This window comes from Dunckerocampus dactyliophorus, chromosome 6, assembly GCF_027744805.1.
Source record: "Dunckerocampus dactyliophorus isolate RoL2022-P2 chromosome 6, RoL_Ddac_1.1, whole genome shotgun sequence".
Classification (NCBI taxonomy): Eukaryota; Metazoa; Chordata; class Actinopteri; order Syngnathiformes; family Syngnathidae; genus Dunckerocampus; species Dunckerocampus dactyliophorus.
Genome location: NC_072824.1, coordinates 20,116,199 through 20,136,843, shown reverse-complemented (window position 1 = coordinate 20,136,843; position 20,645 = coordinate 20,116,199). Strand labels below are relative to the sequence as shown.

Sequence of the window (20,645 nt, the reverse complement as noted above, 5' to 3'; positions counted from 1 at the left end):
GCGCGAAAGATCAAGTTCCATAACAATAAAGTGAGGAGAACCTCTATACAGGGAGTGGTGTAACGTCACAACCTGTAGAGCTTGTGATTGGATGTCGATTAAAAGGGGAAACCCCGCTCTCTCACACATAGGCAAAACCCCCTTGGTGACCCTCCAACATCACAACAAAAATACTGTACTGTATAAAGGAATTGTCACTGTTGACAAAACATTAGTCGCATAATAATGCATACTAATTATCGCATTGCGCAATATTGTGTATATGTTATATATTGCATGTACAGTATATATCTTGCACATTTACATTGTCAGAAAATAAAGTGAGACGAGTGGAGTCATTTGTGCAGATCTGTGGTCGGTCTTCTTCTGGGCTGTTTGTGTACAGTACTTGCCAAATAGTGCGCCCTACTGTCTGTATTGCGCATGACTGTACGTCGTAATATGAAGTAGGCCTCCTGTTTTCCTCCCCAAGCCGGAGTCCTCCTGGCCCCCGCCGCCGCCTCCGCTCTCCATGCAACGCTACGACCGAGCGAGAGCCGCACAACAAGCGAAGGCGTTTGCGCTGAAACACTCGACGAGGTGAGGCTGTTTTATTCCGTGCTGCGCGGTGGTTAAATGTTGTTTTGTACGGCGAGAGGGAGAGGGGCGCGGAAGCGGGTGGACTGCAGCGGAGGATCGGGGACTGTTTCCGCACGCTGGAGGGCGAGCAAGGCCCAGTGACCCACATTCTCCTCAGCAGCCTGTGTGTCTATGCGCGCGTCCGTCTGCCTCCCTGTCTGTGTGTGCGGGCGTGTACGCGCCCCTGTTTGTATATGTGTACGTACATCTGCCGCGTAAATGTTAACACCATTCATTATGTTACATATTTTCATGATAAATCGTCGGAGGCTTTTCTTGTTTCTTGTTTTAAACGGAAGCTCTCAGTGTTCCCTCGCAGAGAAGCCGCAGCGGTATTTTACGGAATAATTTGTTGCGTGACAGCTAGGGCTCGACGCCAGTTTTGCTCTGATATACTCAATTTTTGCGCTCAATTTTAAACTAAACACGGTATTTGTCATGTCGGCACGCGAATGTAACAGAAGGAGATGCGACGAAGGAAGAAGGTAGTGAGCTAAATTGTCAGTTTTCGGTAGCAAGCTTAGTTAGCATGCTATAGCTAGCTATGTGGGTTGCTCTCTCCCGGTTGTATAACGAACACCTGTGGCACATATGCTCATGGTTTATTCTCTTGGTTTATTCTCTTAATTTACAGCTATTTTCTCGCTTTAACGTGTACTATTTGCATCGTGGTGTACTGCTATTTAAGCGTGTAGTCAATGTAAAGTGGGCAGAGTGGCACAATGAAAAAAAGCTTAGACATGAGGATTACTGTACTGTAGGTCAGGGTAGTGCTTCCCACAGTAGAGCCACGGCAGGGTCATTAAGATGGTTGCACACAAACTTTCAGTATATGTCGCTAGTGGTGTGCTTAAAATCAGTGCAAAGCCAATTTAAGTTGTTCTTACACTTGCTGCACAATTATTGTAGCTTTTGTATTGCTTCCGTGGTAGAAGTGGTGTGAATTATTCATCATCTGCCAAGTGTGACAGTATAAATGTGAAGGAATGGTTTCAGCCTAATCGGAATTTAAAATGACGATATTTTCTAATGAAAATGTATCTGATTAAATACGCCTGAAGACGTCACTTTAAGATTGTGTGAAACTGCAACAGGCTTTTGTTGTTGTCCCCATTGTTACTCTATAGCAGAGGTCCCCAAACTTTTTTTTTCTTGTGAAAGCTACTTTTACAAAATGAAAATGACTGAGAGCTACTCATTTTTGTAACATTTATTTTTAGAGCTTATTTTAAACCCAAACAAACTGCATATACTTGTTTTACCAGAACAGTAACACATGGTATCCGCAACTCACATTTTGTATTAAAACATAAACAAAATGTTTTTGTCTTATCTGCATTTCGTATTTTAGAATGCATTTCTTTCTAGTGTGTCTCACATTATTAACTGAAAACCTCAATGAAAACTAGGCTTGTGGGTGCCTCATGTGGTCATGGGGGGCTACATTGGTGACCCCTGCTTTATAGTGTACTTCTACAATGGTTCGACATTTGGCTTTTAAAATGGGAGCATTTTGTAAAATTGGTATTGTCCCAAAGTACAGTTGTCATTAAGATGGTTGCACTCAAACTTTCACTATATGTCGTTAGTAGTATGCTTTAAGTCATTGCAAATTGCAGCTTTTAAAACAAGGGATTCCAGAGTTTCCCCTAGGTTTTGTTTTGAAGCTGTGGTGGTGGGCTTCATGGGAGGTGGACCGCTACCGCTGTGTCGTGCCGGTGCTGCGTCGCTGTGGCAGCAATTTTTTTTTTAAATATTTAAATTTACTGTCAGTAATAATGCCAGCACAAGGGTCCTGTTCACAGGCTTGAACAAGAAATGCACGAATTAACTTTAAATACCTTTCTCTCGGCCTTCCTCTCCGTATCAGTCCAGTGCCAACAGGGCAGAGAGTCGATTCCGGTGTATGTTTTTCAAAATAAAGCGTAGTGAAACATTATTGATATTTTATTTTTATGTCAAAGTAACTGTGGTCAATATGTAAATAAAAGTCTATACATGGTTCCAGCTTCATCAGCTTTTAAAATGTGAGCATTTATTTTTCAAAATGATTAAATATGATTGAAGATGGCCCCTTGCATTGTGTAAAGATAGTTTTGTGTTTCCCACAGGTCTGCACATAATTCATGGTGGTGGGAGTGAGGGGTTGGTGATATCATCGTGTAATTTGCATAATTAGCCATGATGCAGTGTGTGTGTGTAGACAAGAATAACAGAACTTTTTGGTTTGTGTCACAAGAAATGGGCGACATGATGAATGTTTTTAAACCTTATTTAACAACATAACATGCAGCTATTGACTTGGGGTGTTTTATTTAGTGCAGTGGTAGACACCCATGTGTGCACCTTATAGCACGCATGGGCAATTATAAAAACATTCGTGTTTTTTCATGGGTTCTGTATAACTGTGCGTTGATATTAAAGATAATGTACATGTCATTGTACATCTAATATATCACTATGATGATGCATTATAATGCACAAGCAAGTCAGCTGTGGTATGTGTGTATTGCATGCCAGCTCGTGTGGCTGTGCTATAGAACTGGTACACCCCTGCATGTGGTCAAGGGGAGACACAGCCGCCAATGCACTTTCAATCGCTTTGTCAACACGTGGTAACATAACACACAGTCATTGAAGAGCTACTGTCGTCCACAACTCAACCCAGAACGCAAAGATCCTAAGCTTACACAGCCAACTTCCCTCCCGCTCAGCAACGTCCCACATCACTCACCAAGCACCACCTCACAACAGCCAAGGGCTTTTGGTTCAATGGTTATGCTGCTGGACAGTGAATGTGTGGATGCTGGATTGAACCGTGCAGGGTACAGGGCTGGTCCGGGTATGAGGTGTGTTAAGAAGCAGAGTTACGACACCACCTGCTGTATAGAGATGTAACAACAGCCTACACAGACAATCTCATTATAATGTGTTTGTGAGCAAGTGTGAACCCGGCAAATTTAAAAAAAAAAAAAAAAAAAGGAGTGCAAAATGCTTTTGTGGCAGTGCAAATTTAATTATGGCGGACTGGCACAAATAAATGAACATATGGGAAACACTGTGGTTGCACTCAAACTTTCAGTTCACAAGTTCACTCGTATGCTTTTAATCAGGGGTGTTCAAACTTTTTCCACCGAGGGCCACATAAATGAAAGGATGCACCTTTTTTGCTCTATTTTTCTCATATTAGCTGTTTTTTTGTGTTTTTGTTTAATTTAATAAATAATAATAATAATAATTTAAAAAAAACAAGCTACAGGCTGCAAATGGCTCCCAGGCCGCACTGTGGACACCCCTGCTAAAACGTTAACTTTGCTGCTGTGTGCTTCAACAATTGTTGAAGTGTGTTTTTAGAACACGTAATTACCTTGCTTAGGTAGTCGAAGTGGAATGATTTCTTGATTAATCATTTGCAAAATGCTTCCATCTTAATCTGCCTTTAAGATGTAAGGTTTTTCTGTATGTCTTATCAAAATGATTGAATATGACTGAAGATATCACCTTAGATTGTGTGAAACTGGAACAGACCTTTTTGGTTTCCCATAATCTGATATGTTTTTTAGCGCAGAGGTTACTGTTTTTCTTCTGCATCAAGCAACCTTGTGCATTTCTCTCTGGCCTCTACAATTGGCATTCATAGCACACAGTGTGCACAGTTCCATGGTTTGTTTGTTTGCTTGAATGGGTTTTTTTTTGTCTGTGTGTGTGTTACAGGTGAGGTGTGGCTCACACAAAAAGATTTGTAAGCACTCTGAAGGATAGTCTCTGTAACAACAACCTCATAGGGGCATTCCAGTGAGTGAGTAAGTTGACAATTTTGAATCATCCTGTGTTTTTTTTTCTTCACATAACTGGGTCACAGTGCTCTAAAATATTCTCACAAGAATTTGGTCTATATGTGTGACAAATTACTCATTTCCAGTTTGGTCTCTCTGCATTGATGTACTACTGTACATGGAGTTATACATCAGGGCGTTTTGGGTTGGAGCCAAATTTTATACTCAGTAACTGAAATACTACCAAAAAAAGAAAGAAAGAAAAGAAAAAGGATTTTATATTGATATTCCCCTTGCTGTCGTTTGAATAATTGAATAAAAGCTGATCCCAGACTGACCTTATTACCCCGGTGTCTCGTCTCTGATTTGTCCTTTAGGTTTGGATGACCGCCATGGCTTTTCCGTGGTCTGGTGACCCCTGATGACTTCGGCATCAGCGCTGACCCCAAACCATTTCCTCCACCAACCCCTGAGAAAAGACATTAAATCACACCGTGCATAAGCTGCAGTGGGGTGAGTGTAACTGCACAAACATACACAAAATATTTTGAATGATAAATAGTTGGCCACATATGCTGATCTTTTCATAAAACTAAATGAAATATGCCTCAGAGTTTCTTAAAATCGTGGTCATACATGATGTGAGATCTCGCGAGACTTCAGTTAAAAGGATAGTTAGGATTTTTTTACATGAAGTTGGATGACATCCTCATCAGCAGTGGACTATTTTAACAGCGACTTACCCCCCCCATTTGGTCCTGCGAGTCCAGTTCTGGTCGGATTTCTGTAGTGTAATGTAGTTCTGCTTAGTTGCTGGGTCATTTAAGTGAAGAGTCTCTTGAACGCATATAGTTTTTAGAAGCCAAACTCTTTACTTAAATGACCCAACAACTAAGCAGAACTACGTTCCTCGTCACGGAAATTCGACCAGAAATGTACTCGCGGGACCGGGGGGGGGGGGGTAAGTCACTGTTGAAATAGTCCACTGCTGATAGGGATGTCATACAACTTAGTTTCAAAAAATTTGAACTTTCCCTTTTAAGCAAGCAGGAGCCGACACTCAGGCATTAAACTAGGTACTAAGGATGATGAAACTTTGTCACAGTGCTACTAACTGTCTGAAATTGTTGTCATTATTTCAGTTTCCATTAGTTCCTATCAGAAAAAATGTTTCTAAGTCCAAATACAGTAAATGAGAGGTCATAGATTGCAGGAAATGAACTTATGAGACTCCCAATGTTTTTTGTTTTTTTTTTCTGTACAAATGTGGCAAAAAACAAAAATAGACCAAAAGTCCAGCTTTTCAACAATCTAATGTTGATCAATTTGGTTTTATTTATTTTAACACTTATTCAATAAAGGATTTTATTGCTTGTATCAAATGTGTTGAAACTAAAAATTCTTCATTATTGCAGGCCATCTCTGTCCAATATGAATTAGACTGCTCTGTGGTTTTTAGTCCAATCCGTGTAATCTGTTTATTCGCACTTCCCTTCAAGGTGGACTTCCAAATGCCTACCTCACGCCTAAAGAGCAAGTCACCACAACCACAGCCCTGATCAGCAGCCACCATGACATCAAGCATAGGGTATGTTCCAGCAAGCACAAGCTGTGTGTCCCCACGTATCTTCAATGATACACAATACACACGTTATAGACATACAATAGCCATGGCAGAACACAGCTAGATACAGAGGTCAGCTAAACACTTAACAAGCATTACTTATTTTTTGTATTTTGTGTTCCCACGGCACTCCCAACATCCACACCTCATGTGATTACCATCTATTGGCACAAAGGACTTTTTCCATCAAGTCACACTAGATAGGACTGGATGACTTGATGGACTAGGATGAATGAAAATATTCCCAGGCAGCCTAATTTGTGCTAAGAAACAATTGAAAATGATGGGTGTGGTGGCAGAAGGCCTATACTTGCAACACATAAATAAAATCACCCACTTCAGTGGCACAATCCTAAGGAGCTGGTGTGAGTGATAGTTTGGAACGGTAGCAAGACAGTCGACATCGACAGACTTATTGGCTCATAATGGCTGCTGAAAAAATCATCCAAAGTGTGGAAGTATTTTGAAAAGGTTAAAGATGACTCTAAAAAGTGAAGTGCAAAAGTGAAGTGAAGTGCAACCTGTTTCACCAGCTTCTTATCACGCGACAAACACCAACGTCACTAAATCATTATTGAAAAATTAGAATTTAAAACCATCAACCAAAATCATTATTTAAAACTGGTTAGGCTGTTACGCCTACTTCATTTTATATCCCGACAGTGAATTTTAAGGCAAGAAATTAGGCTGCTAAATGAGAGTTTTGGCAAGTTGTTGCTTTTCAAGCCATGTTGTTCCTATTCTATGTGCACTTTTCTGATATTTGCCGACATTAAGTTGTATGACATCCCGATCAGCAGTGGACTATTTCAACAGCGACTTACCCCCCCATTGGGTCCTGCGGGTACATTTCTGGTCGGATTTTTATGACGAGGAACGTAGTTCTGCTTAGTTGCTGGGTCATTGTATTTAAAGAGTTTGGCTTCTCAAAACAATATGCATTCAAGAAAGTAATAGATTTGCATCATAAAAAAGCCTCCTCAAAAAATCTGACCTTACAAATCGCTCGGCATTATATTTGTCTCCTACCGTGTCCCTGCACACTGTCGCGTCTCCATTCGATTTGTGTTCTTCTTACTGTAAATATGTCTGAAACAAATAAACCAGACCATACCATACCTCTTTCCAATGTAAGTATCTTGGCACAATGTACCCCTTTTAAAAATACAATATGTTAAATTAAATCTAAATACATTACTGATCATCAGCAGTCATGGAAGGAATCCATTTGATTTGTTATATGATAGAAGGCCAGAAAGCCCAAGATGACGTGTTGGTTTTACAAATGCACTCATAAACTCCTTGGCAAGCACGACACATTCCTTCTATCTCTCTGTCTGTATCTCTCTGTTTTTGTGTGACCCAAAAATAAACTTGCCTCTGGCATGTAGGAATTCTCTCATTAGCCACCATCCACCATTAGCTATTATTAACAGTGCATATCTGCTTTCAAGCCACCAATAAGTGTGTGTAAATACACATGAAGACAACAAGAAGCAAGAGAAACTTGAATTAAGTGTGCTGTTTTTTCTCCTCGACCAGGGATGATTGTAGCATCTTTGATGGGTTGATGGAAGAAGATGAAAAGGACAAAGCAAAACGGTAGGTCAATTAGAAACATTAACGTTCTATTAATTCACCAGTTAATAAATAATGTTATGAAGAGTTTGGCATTTGTTTAATTTGCCCTGTTTTTCAATTGTAGCGTGTCCCGAAACAAGTCCGAAAAGAAGCGGAGAGACCAGTTCAATGTCCTCATCAAGGAACTTGGCACCATGTTGCCAGGCAACACCAGGAAGATGGACAAGTCCACTATCCTGCAGAAAAGTATCGACTTCCTGTGTAAACACAAAGGTCAGGGCGCTTCACTTCCCGTTTCTGCTTAGCCCGCCGTCACAGGGTGAAATGTTTCAACTTCTAAACTGATTTTGTCAGTGTCTGTTTTCTTTCATTATAAGATTTTTAACGGGATTATCACGTTTTATGACATTTGTTTTTTGTCAGTTATTACTCTTGAGTTTTGTTAACTTTACTCCCACAGTCTTGTAGTGTTATCTTCTTTACACTGTTGTCTAGTATTCTGTTTGTCTGCCATTTTTTCACACTAAGCCTTGTACAATTTTGTAAGCTGAAGTCTTGTAACATTTGTTTGTTTTATTTTGTTGTTTGTTTTTTTTTTTTTATTCCTGTCTCCTCACAAGTGCTCCTTCACTGGGTTTCCTCTCTCAAATACGTTTTCCCCTCTCACATTAGAAATCGCTGCCCAGTCCGAGTCCAGTGAGATCAGGCAGGACTGGAAGCCTCCATTTCTTAGCAATGAGGAGTTCACCCAGCTAATGTTGGAGGTCAGATATCTAACTTTATTTATGTTCTGAGTACATTTATTGGGTTGAAAGTACAAAGTGTGTTTTTCCCCTGACATTATCAGGCTTTGGATGGCTTCTTCATAGCAATAATGACTGATGGGAACATCCTCTATGTGTCAGAGAGTGTCACCTCATTACTGGAACATCTTCCTGTGAGTAGTCTTTTTTTTCCACCTTGGTACCATATCCACTGCCAGTCGCACATTCACACATTCGGAATGGCGGTTGTTCTCTCTCTCTCTCTCCTCTTTTTTCACACACTCTTGAAATCCCATTTTGCATTGATTGGGTATTTTGTGTCTTTGCATGTTCATTTTCCTCATTTTAACACAAGTTAGTGTACATTAGCAGCAGTAGCCTGTGCTGGCAACCACTAACTAGCAGGGAAGGACAGCATTTGCATATCTGACTGTTAGACACAGAATATTTCAATGTTTGTACTATTGCCAGAATGCACAGAATGCATCTAAAATGTTTTTTTTCTTTATTTCCCAGGCGGACCTGGTGGACCAGAACCTGTTAAATTTCCTGCCAGTTGGTGAACACTCAGAAGTGTATAAAGCCCTGTCCACACACCCAAACGACCTTGAGAGCCTTACGTCGGATTATTTAAAGAGTTAGTAACACAATTACTTTGTGTCATTGTTTGTTTACTAACATGATCACAGTTTATAGTGGCAATTAACTGTTTTTTGGGCAATATCAATAACCATTTTCTTGCCCGCTAAATCATGGATAGATAGATAGATAGAAACAGCAGTTCTTCATTTGTAAAATTCAAAACAAACATACATATATACATACAGCAGTTCTTCATTTGTAGAATTTAAAACGTCCACCAGGCCTTAAGTTCAACTTCTCCGTCTTCTTCGACTGAATGTCTCCCCCATTGCGAGCCATTCTCCACCTCCCAGCTTCCAAACCCCTACGAAATCTCAGACCTCATCTGCAACTCTGAACTCTCCACATGCCAGCTCGATCCCCTCCCCTCAGCTCTGGTCAAAGCCTGCCTGCCCTCTCTGCTCCCTCTCATCTCTGCCATCATCCACTCCTCACTAACCACTGGAACTGCTTCCTCTTCATTCAAAACTGCAGCTGTCACCCCGATATTCAAAAAAGCAAGTTTAGACCCCAACAACTACAATAACCTCCGCCCAATTTCAAACCTCCCGTTCATTTCCAAAATACTGGGAAAAAAAATGTTGCCTCTCAGCTCCACACTCATTTAACCCATAATACCCTCTATGAACAGTTCCAGTCTGGGTTACGTACTCAACACAGTACTGAAACCGCCCTCCTCAAGATCACAAACGACCTCCTCATGGTAGCAGATTCCGGCCTACTTACCATCCACATCCGCAATCTCTCACATGATCCTCCTCAATATCCTCCATCTGCATCAGCCCAACGCCCCTCAGCTGGTTTCATTCTTATCTCTCAGCCTCAAGCCCCACAGATTCCTGTCCTCCTTTGTTACTTCAGGCACGCCTCAAGGCTCTGTTCTGGGACCCCTCCTTTTCATCATCTATTTTCTCCCTCTCATCATTATCTTCCATAAATACAAAATCCATTTTTATTGCTTTGCAGATGACACCCACCTCTACATCTCTAGCAAACCAAATTCAATCCTTCTAAACAGTTCTTTTTACAGACCAGAGTTAGCTAGTTTTTCGTACCTAACAGTTTCGACTGCTCACTTGCTCACTCTGGATGTCCTTGATAGCCTGCTATCATTTCAATCCCACATCAATAACATTACCTGGTCTGCATATTTCCTTCTATGCAACATCAATTGCCTACACCCCTCCCTCAGCCATGCTACCTCGATTATCGTTCACAGCCTGTTTACTTCCCGTATTGATTGCAATTCTCCTCGTCGACCTCCCTCACAAATCCCTCCATAATCTTTCAATTGTCCTGAATTCAGCCACCCGCATCATCACTAGAACCCCTTCATTTCACCACATCACCTTCATCCTGCAGCACCTCCACTGGCTCCCCGTCACATCTTGAATTTAATTCAAAATCTTTCTATATACATTCAAGGCCATCCACAAGCTCGCCCACCCCTACCTCTCTAAGCTCCTCAACATTGCCACCTCCTCCTGCTCCCTCAGATCCTCCTCCTCCATTCACCTCAACGTCCCACCTGCTCGCCTCAGCAACATGGGTTGCAGAGCTTTCAGCTGCTCTGCTCCCAAACTTTGGAACTCTCTCCCACTGGGACATCCATTACATAGACTCTCTTCCTCTTTTCAAATCCACACTCAAAACCCACTTATTGAGGACATGTTACTCTCACTAACTTTAGAATTTACCATGACATTTTTATTTTATCTTATTTATTTTTTCATTTTATGTGTGCGCTGCTTTTATCTGTGTCTGTGTACAGTGTCCTTGGGTTCCTTCAAAGGCGCTTACAAATAAAATGCATTATTATAATTTATTCATAACGAAGAGAAATTCCCTCATTCATTCACGTTCATCCTTTCAAATGTTAGTCTTAATGACATTAATGTTGTTATCATATTTTGAAAGAATATAGTTGAAAGAAACAACTTTGAACAGCAAAGTTCTTTCCATCCAGGTAAGAACTACATGGAATTCTGTTGTCATATGCTCCGAGGGTCCATTGACCCGAAAGAATCTCCTGTCTATGAATACGTGAGCTTCATTGGGAACTTCAAGTCGCTCAACAATGGTATGCCACTTTCTTATTATAAGTCACTATTGCTAAATATATGTGTCACTTTACTTATCAAGCTTTAAGCATCTGTTTCATATAGCCGTCACTCGCTACATTGTTCGAGCATCGCTCCCTCACTCTATTGCGTTTTTGCAAAAATTAATCAAATAATAAATGATTGCTGTTTCATGGTTGACTATGGCCTATTATTAGTCAAATAATCTTGAAGACAAGTTACTGTATCTGTAGTATTCTGGTCACTGGGTGTCAGTAATGTTACATTGATGAGACATGACATTATATTACATTACCCTCACACTGCATAGAGTCAGCCATGGCATGTCCGACATGACCTAGTGAAAAAAGTTCTCCCATTCCGTGTTTATGTGGTAAGTTTTTGGCTTCTTACTTTGTCCTTCTTCCTCACTAGTGTTGGGCATGGTTTGAATTTGAACGATTACTGTTCCGATTCGTCATTTTGATTCCGGTTCCTAACAATCTTGATACCAATGCTTATTAAAAGGCAGGGTCATAAAAGTTTGCATGGTTTAACCAGAGTTCTTTTTGGATGAACTATCTGAACCTCTCAGTGAATTGTTTAATGATATGAACTTTGTAGCAGCTTTACTATGAATTTCTTACAGGGCTATTTTCAACCAGTATATACCGTAAATATCAAACCATTCAACATGAATGTAAAAGGTTATGAAGTTTTATTATAAATGAGTACACTTTCACGCACTTTTACTTTTGAGAAGTAGTATACTTTATTTGCTGCAATTTTTTGACACCCTTATTTTGTTAACAGGATGTAGCCTATAGCGCCCTATTTACGCCGAACTTCCACGTCAGCTAGCATCCTGAAACCCTGGGTTACATTGGCATGAGACAGACGTCATTATTGACTTCCCAGATCTTTGCTTAGAGAAAGTCCGACATAGTGCATCAAAGACAAGGTGCTATTTCTGCACCATGAATGTGTGACCATTAATCACGTTGCTCTTACACCCTCCTTTGTATGATATCATTATGTTGCACTGAGCCGACCGCTTTTTAATTTTTTTTAAATGACGTTAAGCCAGACTTTTTAGATGCTGCTTCTTCGTTGTTGTTTGTGGCTATTTCTTCAGGGTGGCAAAGTGGGAATCGAAACTAGTAATTGAAATAAAAACATTTGAACGATCCTGGGGAGTGTCGCAATATTAGTCCCGGTTCCCATCGATGGGCGAGACTCAGTGCCCAACCCTATTCCTCACGCCATTTGAAACCCTCTCTTAAGAGAGAAAATAACAAATTAGAGGCTAACTATTTAGCTTGCCAGCATGCTATGTCTAAAGCCGCGGCCATCTGGTGTCCCTGCAGTGGTCCCTGCTTGTGCATTACAGTTGCGCAATGTGGTGTAAACAAAGAATAATAGTAGTGTAAAGGTGACTATATGGGTGTTATTTCATGTCTGCAGGGCTCTAATAATGGTACAAATTGTATTTTAAAAGTCATAAACAGGTTTTCTATGCGCTAACTCCGAAAATATTCTATTTATTAATATTGAATCCTACTTTCCAGAAATTCACTTATTGCGGTCGAGTCTGGAACCAGTTAACCTCGCTAAAAACGAGGGACGATGGTAATTTGATTTATTCAGACTTAGCAACATCCAACAGGCTCGCTGTTTTCTTGTTTTCTTTCTAGTTCCCAATGTGACGAGAAATGGTCTGGCAGGGGTGTTACAGCGCTCTCTGCAGCCTGCCTTTGACGACCAAGTGTGCTTTGTGGCAACTGTACGGCTCACTAAACCTCAGTTTATCAAGGTGGACGCTGACACATTCACCCACAATCTCACTAGAATGGATCTTCATATGCTAAAGTGCTTTTTCTATTCATAGGAAATGTGTACAGTAGAAGAGCCCAATGAAGAATTTACATCTAGACACAGTCTGGAATGGAAGTTCCTCTTTCTCGATCACAGGTAAACAAACTTTTAAATGTGTGTAATGTATGTAAACCAGTTTCACCTTAGTAGTGACATTTCTTTTCTCCAGAGCTCCACCCATTATAGGCTACCTGCCATTTGAGGTTCTGGGAACTTCTGGGTACGACTATTACCATGTAGATGACCTGGAGACACTAGCCAAGTGCCATGAACACTGTGAGGGCTCACTTCTACTTTCACTCTAACTGCAGTGTTAAAATTGTTCAATTATGTGCTTCTCATAGTCGTGGTCTTGGCCCCTTTCCTTTGTCTCTTCCTCATTCAGTGATGCAGTATGGTAAAGGGAAGTCTTGTTACTACCGTTTCCTGACTAAAGGTCAACAGTGGATATGGCTGCAGACACACTACTACATCACCTATCACCAGTGGAACTCTCGCCCTGAGTTTATTGTCTGTACACACACAGTAGTCAGGTATTGCAAGCAAAAATTATTATCCAATATTTTGCTTTTACTAATGGCTGACTTTAATGAAGTCACTTTGTAACAATTAAAAGCCTCCCATACTGACTCTGAAATGTCTTCCTTCCTAATCTTAAAATAAAACAAAAAAACCCATCTTTCCGTAGCTATGCAGAAGTGAGGGCAGAACAGCGAAGGGAGCTGGGCATTGAAGAGTCCAACCCAGAGGTCACTATGGATAAGGTGAAAAATGCTTTTTATGCTGTCTTCTTCACCTTGCATATTTAAATTAATCACCAGCTTTATATTTCTACATTCCTTTATATATATTCTGATATGGAGGAAAGTTGCTGAAGGCGACTGAAACCTTGTGATGTGTTTACAAGGTTATGGCTAATTTTAGACTTTTAATGTCAACACTACCAGATTTATATTCAACTCTTAGCTTTGCTTAGCTCTTACCTTTGTCTTGTCAAATGCTTTGTTTATTGGCACAAAGCCCTTTGTTTTGTTCCTGTGCATAGATAATTTGACTTCAAAAGTATTTTTTATTTCCACAGAGTCAGGACTCTGGTTCAGAGCTGAACACATCCAGTCTCAAGGAGGCATTGGAGAGGTTTGACCACAGCCGGACACCCTCAACCTCTTCACGAAGTTCCCGCAAGTCTTCATCACATGTATCCGACAACACCTGCACTTGTAAGTGAACACACACAAAATTTGAGAAACATTGCTATTTAAATAGTAAACAAACAATAAAAGGGTAGTCCTGTCTACCTTTACTATCAAATTACAACATGTGTGAGAATAAAATGAGTATTTAGAGTATACTGTATAGTATATACTGTATATAATTAGTATATAGAATTTATTTGCTTAAGTCAGAGGTAAAGCTGTGTGTTTAGTTTGTGGAGAGATCGCCGTGTTTAAGAACTACAGTATAAATCGCCATCACAATACCAAACTTGCAGAGAAATTCAAAAATCAGACTGATGACAAACGGACATTGGAAGCATTGGAAGCTATCATGGCATGACTGCAAAGAGCAACATGACTTTAATGCTCTTATTAAAACCCAACAGAGACTAGATTGCTCTTACTGAACAGGAAAAAATAGTTTAAAGAAAACTGTAAATGGAAAATAGCTATAACAATTTGGATAAAGCTGATTTAATGCATGTCTTTTTGTTACATTTCTGAAAGTGTACATATTCTTTACTGTTTTAAAAAAAATTAAGATTGAATGATGTTTGTGCTAAGTTAATTTTCGATTGGTTAATCATCATATTTACTCTTACCAGTAGCATCTTCTCTAAACCATTATTTTTTATCTGCTTTTATAGAGAGAATTTTTCTTAAACATAATTTAACTCAGCCTGTTGGCCCTACAATATTTCTGTTTCTCATGTGGCCCCTTGGGAAGGGTAATTTCCCACACCTGAGTAACAGGTTAGTCCGTGACACAGAGAGTTAGTCAATGTAAATGTCTGAACCAACAGCCTCGAAGCTACATATGGACACAGCCACACCTCCACGACAGTCTCTGGCCTCAACCATGGAGGTGACGTCACAGCGCCGCTCATCCATAAGCAGCCAGGTGAGACTTGAGAATGACACGGCAACATAAAAGAACCCATAACATCACATATCTAATCTTACTAGGTGTTTTGAAGAAATAGTAAATGTTTGTCCATATTTGCAGTCCATGAGCTCTCAGACTACCGGCCAGAGTGTCACTCCAGCTATGATCACTCAGCAGCAGCAACAGCAGCAGCAGCAGCAACAGCAGCAGCAACAACAGCAGCAACAACAACAGCAGCAACAGCAGCAGCAGCAACAGCAGCAGCAACAACAGCTGCAGACAAATGTACAGGTTAGTCGTGACTATTATCTTTGGTGCTCATTTCTCTGTGAAAAATTTCAAATCAATAATAGTTACTGGCATGCATACATAGAGTACATACTCTATGAAAACCCTTATTTTGATGGACCCTTTTCTGTTCCCCTTCTTGCAGCCGGTGATGGAGTTCACAGCGCAGGTGAATGCTATGCAACACCTAAAGGAGCAGCTGGAACAAAGGACCAGAATGATACAGGCGAACATCCAGCGGCAGCAGGAGGAGCTAAGAAACATTCAGGAGCAGCTGCAGAGAGTCCAGGGGCAGGGAATACAGGTAAGGCCCCCACATAAGCTCCAAATGTCCCATCAGCATTTAGAAAAGTGGTATTATCAGCGCCGCCCTTTGCTTCTCATGGTATCTGAAGAATTTAATTTAGCTGGATTTATGCAAAATAAGATGCAGTAAATTGAGATACAATGTCACTCCTTCTTTAAATAGTGGCCTCAAATAGATGTCGTGTAAATATATGTAATAATATTGTATTGCAAAAATGAATTTGTACAATATAGTCCTGAATTACACATTTTCAAATGAGTAAATAAAAATGTCCCTAGGCACATACTGTACTAACATGACCCGTTTTTGTGTAAAACCTAATAAAAGTTGCCCTAATTGGCCCAAGTTTTTTTGACCTCGATATTTCATTTTATTACTTTATCTCTATCGCTAACACACACACACACACACACCCACACACACACACACACCCACACACACACACAAACCAGACAACAGCCAGAGGTCTGTGTTACGAAGCAGGAGTGCAGCTAATTGACATTTCTAAAAGACACTATTCGCCTCGTCAGATGATCGTCAAACTTCGTGAGACAAATGTTTCAATACTGCCCCGCAGATGGAAATAAAAAGGCAAAGACCCACAAGACATTCAACTGTGGAAAAGCGTGCTAATGTAGCAGTAAGTCAATTCACATTTCTCCCTCTAATATTCTCCATAGTAGCCAGACGAATGAGCAGCTCCGAACAGGAACAGGAAGTGGAAAGGAGAGTTGATTTGCGGTAATGAGCAGATTTGTTGCTTTTTGCACGGGGTTAATACATTTATACAAATGCAGTTAGAGTAACAGTCGCGCGATTAAGACCATGTTACCTGGTTTCCTTTTTAATTTAACTAGTGGCAGCAGGGTAAATGAACGACTTCACTGAGACGAATACCCCGGTTCAGTGAAAAACTCGGTCAATACTCGACTATCTTTCACCACCTGACTTCACCGTCAGCTTGATACTTTCGATCAACTGGAGCAAATAATTTCAACGACATGCATTGTTATTTGCTTTAATCTCCAAAATATTGCACAAACATACTCACATGGTTGAAACCCACCAATGTTTCTACTTCAGAGATGATCTGCTTGAGAGACAAAAGATGGTGTGTTTTCTGAATGAGCTTAAAATAGCATTCCTGTTTGTCGGACCCCGAAACTAAAATTCTCTTTACACTTATGTTGCACTAAAATAGGCTTTTTGCAGCATTTCTGGTTGTATTCTGGTTACAATGTGCTGCAAAAATTACTACTAAAGCATTTATTTAAAAAAAGGAATCCTACTTAGGGAAAATTCACTTGTCACGGTTGGGTTTGGAACCAGTTCATTGCGATAAACAAGGGATTACTGTAGACCTAAAATCAGTGGTGACAGCGACAATTCATGACAGCTGCACTGCCACCAGCAATGTTTCCTATAACTGGTAACCGCCACCCATTTTCTTCACCTCAGCTGCTCCATTAATGCAGAATCATTTTCATGTGCAGTCCATTTAAATATTCCCCACAATTGAGACATTTGACTTTACAACAATGAACCATTGATTTAAATTCAGTGCATGTTTCCTCGTCAGTGTGCAGATTGCTGTTAGTATAGCTTAAATGCGTGCTCCACAACACTGCTTTCTAAATTTAGGACATCACTTACTTGAACCAAGCCAGAATGTGATTTGTGCAGTTGCAATTTTGTCTGACCTAGAATCAGAATCATCTATTATGTATTAGTTCTCTTCTGAGGAAGCGATGGTAATAGTGGAGACAGAGGAGTATTCTCTCTAAATCCATTTATTACTTGCTTTACACAAACCAATGAGTTTGCTGTTTGCAGATGTTGTTGCAGCAGCAGGGTGGAGGAATGAATGTGCAGCTTCCCCAGGTGGCGCCGGTCCAGCAGACGACTGCTCTGAGCGGTCAGGTCCAGCAAACGGTGATCAACCCCGTCCATTCGGGAACGCAGCAGCTCACCATCCAGCAGCAGACAACTCCCACTCAACAAAGCCTTCAGCAGGTGGGACACTTACACAAACAACACAGGTTAAATGTACTGTAGTTACAGTATGTTGATGGTAGCACCCTTCATACTAGGCTTGTGTACATTAAGAATCATTTTATGGTGAGGTTTGACTGCATTCTTAAAAAAATGTGCACCACGGGATATACACCAGTAAATTAATGGGATGCTCTGGATCAATCAGTCAATTTCTGTGGAAAAGCATGTGATCGGCCGTTAAAATGCCTTTCAACGACGATCACAAAAGCTGATCACCTCTGACTAGAACTTCTGCAGCCTGCAGCCTGTTGCGATACCTGTGTGCAGTGTAATGTGTTGGTGTAACGTCTTGGAGAAGCGTCCCCGCCCACTTTCCTTCACACTGCTCAGGCGTGCCAAAGACAAAACAAATATGTCTGCCGTGTGGAACTTACCTGCCATATGTGAATGTGACAATGTGACAAATCACATTGGGCCCCCCCCGCCTTTTATTTTTTTTTACTTATTTTGTGGGCCTGGCAGTCGACGGTACCTTGGAATTGTCTTAACTTTTCCCCCTTATACGGCACCCCTGGCCAATAGCACTCATCATAAACTGTAAATCGAAAAATGTACAGTTAATCCATGTGATCAGTATCAGACGATTTCCCTCATGGAAGATGGGTATTGGGATCAGCAGTATAATGCCCTAGTAAATTATTCTTTTGACAATTGTACTGTAGATACATGTTATAGATATAGGGACGACAGATGAAAAATAGCCTTTTGGCTAATTCTGGTGCATTTGCAGGAATGCTATTTAATGTACACGGTGCCTGTCAAATAAACCAATAAAAAGAAAAACACACACATACAATCGTCTTAAACTGTTCAGTTATTTATTCAAAATATGGTCTTTTTTTAGGTTAAGAAAATGCTGTGACAGTGACTGTCTATTTGTGAGAATTTCTCTCTTCTGTTTATGTTGGAATATTGCCATCCACATAAACACAGCCAGTGCTACTGCTCAAAATAGTTACCATCATGTGGAAATAGCTCAGAAGAGGAAAATAACATTATTAATGTTTTGGTAGTCTCCCTTTTGTTTATGTTAATTTAGATTCTTATTTAATGATTGCACTGTAATCAATGTGTACTGCATGCATTGTGTGTTTGGGTTGCAAGAACAGACAAAACATATGTTTCTGATTTATTTTCTTAAAACAGAACTAGATTTAACTTCAATTCAATATCCAGCCTTGCAGAAGTATGCAAATTATGCAGCTCTAATTTTATCTGAATTTGGTCTTGAATGAGGACTCTCTCATGTGTTTTGCTGACTGCCTCTATGGCTGCCTATATGTTAAGAGACATTATAAAATGTAGACACTTTAAAATAGATCCCCATTGTTGCGTGTCTCCAGGCCCAACGGCAGCCGCAGCAGCCCCCCCAGGCACAGCCGCAGACCCAGAACTCTGTGCCTGCCCCGCTGTATAACACCATGATGATCTCCCAGCCGGGGCAGCCCAATGTGCTGCAGATCAGCACCAGCCTGCCGCAGAACAATACACCACAAGGCACCACCGTGGCCACTTTCACACAGGACCGACAGATCCGGTAGATGGGCAGTCATAACTAGCAGCATCTCAATCAAGGACATGTGCTCTTATTTTCTTTTCTCCGTTGTCCTTTTCCCACCAGGTTTCCAGCAGGGCAGCAGTTGGTGACCAAGCTTGTAACAGCTCCAATGGCTTGTGGTGCAGTCATGGTGCCCACCTCTATGTTCATGGGCCAGGTGGTTACCGCATACAACCCTTTTGGTGGGCAGCAGGTAAGAATGCAGCAGGATGATTCACATATTGAAATAGGCTGGTGTCCTCAATATCTGCATAAAGACATCAGAGGTCTCTTGCTGACATATCTGGAAAAAGTTTAGCTGAAGATCTTCTTCTATTGTCTTCCACATCTTTAGCAGGGAGGACAAACCCAGACTCTAACTCTCCAACCAGCACAACCTTCTCAAGGGCAGCCTGATGGCCCCAACCAGACAGCTGTAGTGGCGCAAAGCGGACAGCAGGGGCAACAGCAGCAACAACAGCAATTCCTACAGGTATCACAAGAGGGCAGCAAATGTATATGGTATAACTGGCAATTTTGTGAAGACCAATTATGCTGGGGGTTGCTGTGTTGTGATACATTGTTGCTGTGTTAAACTTTTTGTCCAATTTCACAGTATTCACACTGTCTTTTTTAGCATCAGATAAAATGTTGCCCAGTTAAAAGCATCATTATACATAAAGTCACAACCCCAATAGACTGACCTATTTGGTGACAAAACTCTGAAGGCCTTGTTATGCTACAGTGTAGTCACTATGCCCGCCCTCTTGACGGCCTCTTGATCCTGTTATGGGCTTCCCAGTGGGGTGTCTGACTTGCAATTCTTTGCGGAAACACTAGGGGCAGTTTTTTCTTGAGAATGAGCAAACACATTTCTTACTGACTAGCTGTTTACCTTCCTGCTTTGAGTCTCCCTCGTTTATAGTGGTTAATTGGTTCCAGACCGACCTTGATAAATGAATTTCCGCAATATGTTAATAAATGAAATATATATTTTTTTAACATTATAAAACTAGAAAAGCACTCAGAGAGCGCAGACCTGCGCCAAGCGCCATAGTTCCTCCCCGTATTGTGATTAACACCAAAATAATAATTCTACATTTTTTGGATCAGGCTTTGATATTTTGTAGAAGCTGTTGAGAACTTGTCCTGTATTTTTTTCCAAGTGCTCTGACCATTTTTTTTGTTGAGTAATACACACAAATATCGAAAATGGCCCCATCTCACAATGTTAAAGAATCTTAAACAAATTCCTGAATCCAGACAGTGATCTTGATCACCCCCAAAATTTTATCCATTCTTCCAGCTAGTACTGTTCTTCATTCATGATATTTTGAACTTTTACTTATTTCAGTGCAACAGTATAACTGAAGTGTGGCAGTATCTTGAACCTATCAGACAATATGCCAACACTA

General features: G+C 40.7%; 1 protein-coding gene across 3 annotated transcripts in view; it reads left to right on the top strand.

Annotated features, from left to right (window-relative positions):
- The first annotated feature begins 415 nt into the window (after positions 1-415).
- Positions 416-20,645, top strand: part of LOC129182479 (circadian locomoter output cycles protein kaput-like) — a 23,493-nt gene continuing 3,263 nt past the window's right edge. The window contains exons 1-23 of one of the 3 annotated variants that reach the window (XM_054778658.1): positions 416-579; positions 4,333-4,413; positions 4,772-4,907; positions 5,894-5,982; positions 7,561-7,620; positions 7,724-7,872; positions 8,272-8,363; positions 8,447-8,536; positions 8,880-9,000; positions 10,972-11,085; positions 12,760-12,878; positions 12,954-13,036; positions 13,110-13,216; positions 13,326-13,473; positions 13,629-13,704; positions 14,022-14,160; positions 14,961-15,058; positions 15,164-15,334; positions 15,477-15,635; positions 17,472-17,651; positions 19,037-19,230; positions 19,315-19,444; positions 19,586-19,723. In XM_054778658.1, coding sequence (XP_054634633.1) covers positions 5,966-5,982; positions 7,561-7,620; positions 7,724-7,872; positions 8,272-8,363; positions 8,447-8,536; positions 8,880-9,000; positions 10,972-11,085; positions 12,760-12,878; positions 12,954-13,036; positions 13,110-13,216; positions 13,326-13,473; positions 13,629-13,704; positions 14,022-14,160; positions 14,961-15,058; positions 15,164-15,334; positions 15,477-15,635; positions 17,472-17,651; positions 19,037-19,230; positions 19,315-19,444; positions 19,586-19,723 — 2,385 coding nt within the window. In that variant the 5' untranslated portion in view covers positions 416-579; positions 4,333-4,413; positions 4,772-4,907; positions 5,894-5,965. Of the gene's footprint in view, positions 580-4,332; positions 4,422-4,771; positions 4,908-5,893; positions 5,983-7,560; positions 7,621-7,723; positions 7,873-8,271; positions 8,364-8,446; positions 8,537-8,879; positions 9,001-10,971; positions 11,086-12,759; positions 12,879-12,953; positions 13,037-13,109; positions 13,217-13,325; positions 13,474-13,628; positions 13,705-14,021; positions 14,161-14,960; positions 15,059-15,163; positions 15,335-15,476; positions 15,636-17,471; positions 17,652-19,036; positions 19,231-19,314; positions 19,445-19,585; positions 19,724-20,645 lie in introns of all 3 variants that reach the window. The other 2 variants (XM_054778657.1, XM_054778659.1) reach the window with 2 other exon arrangements.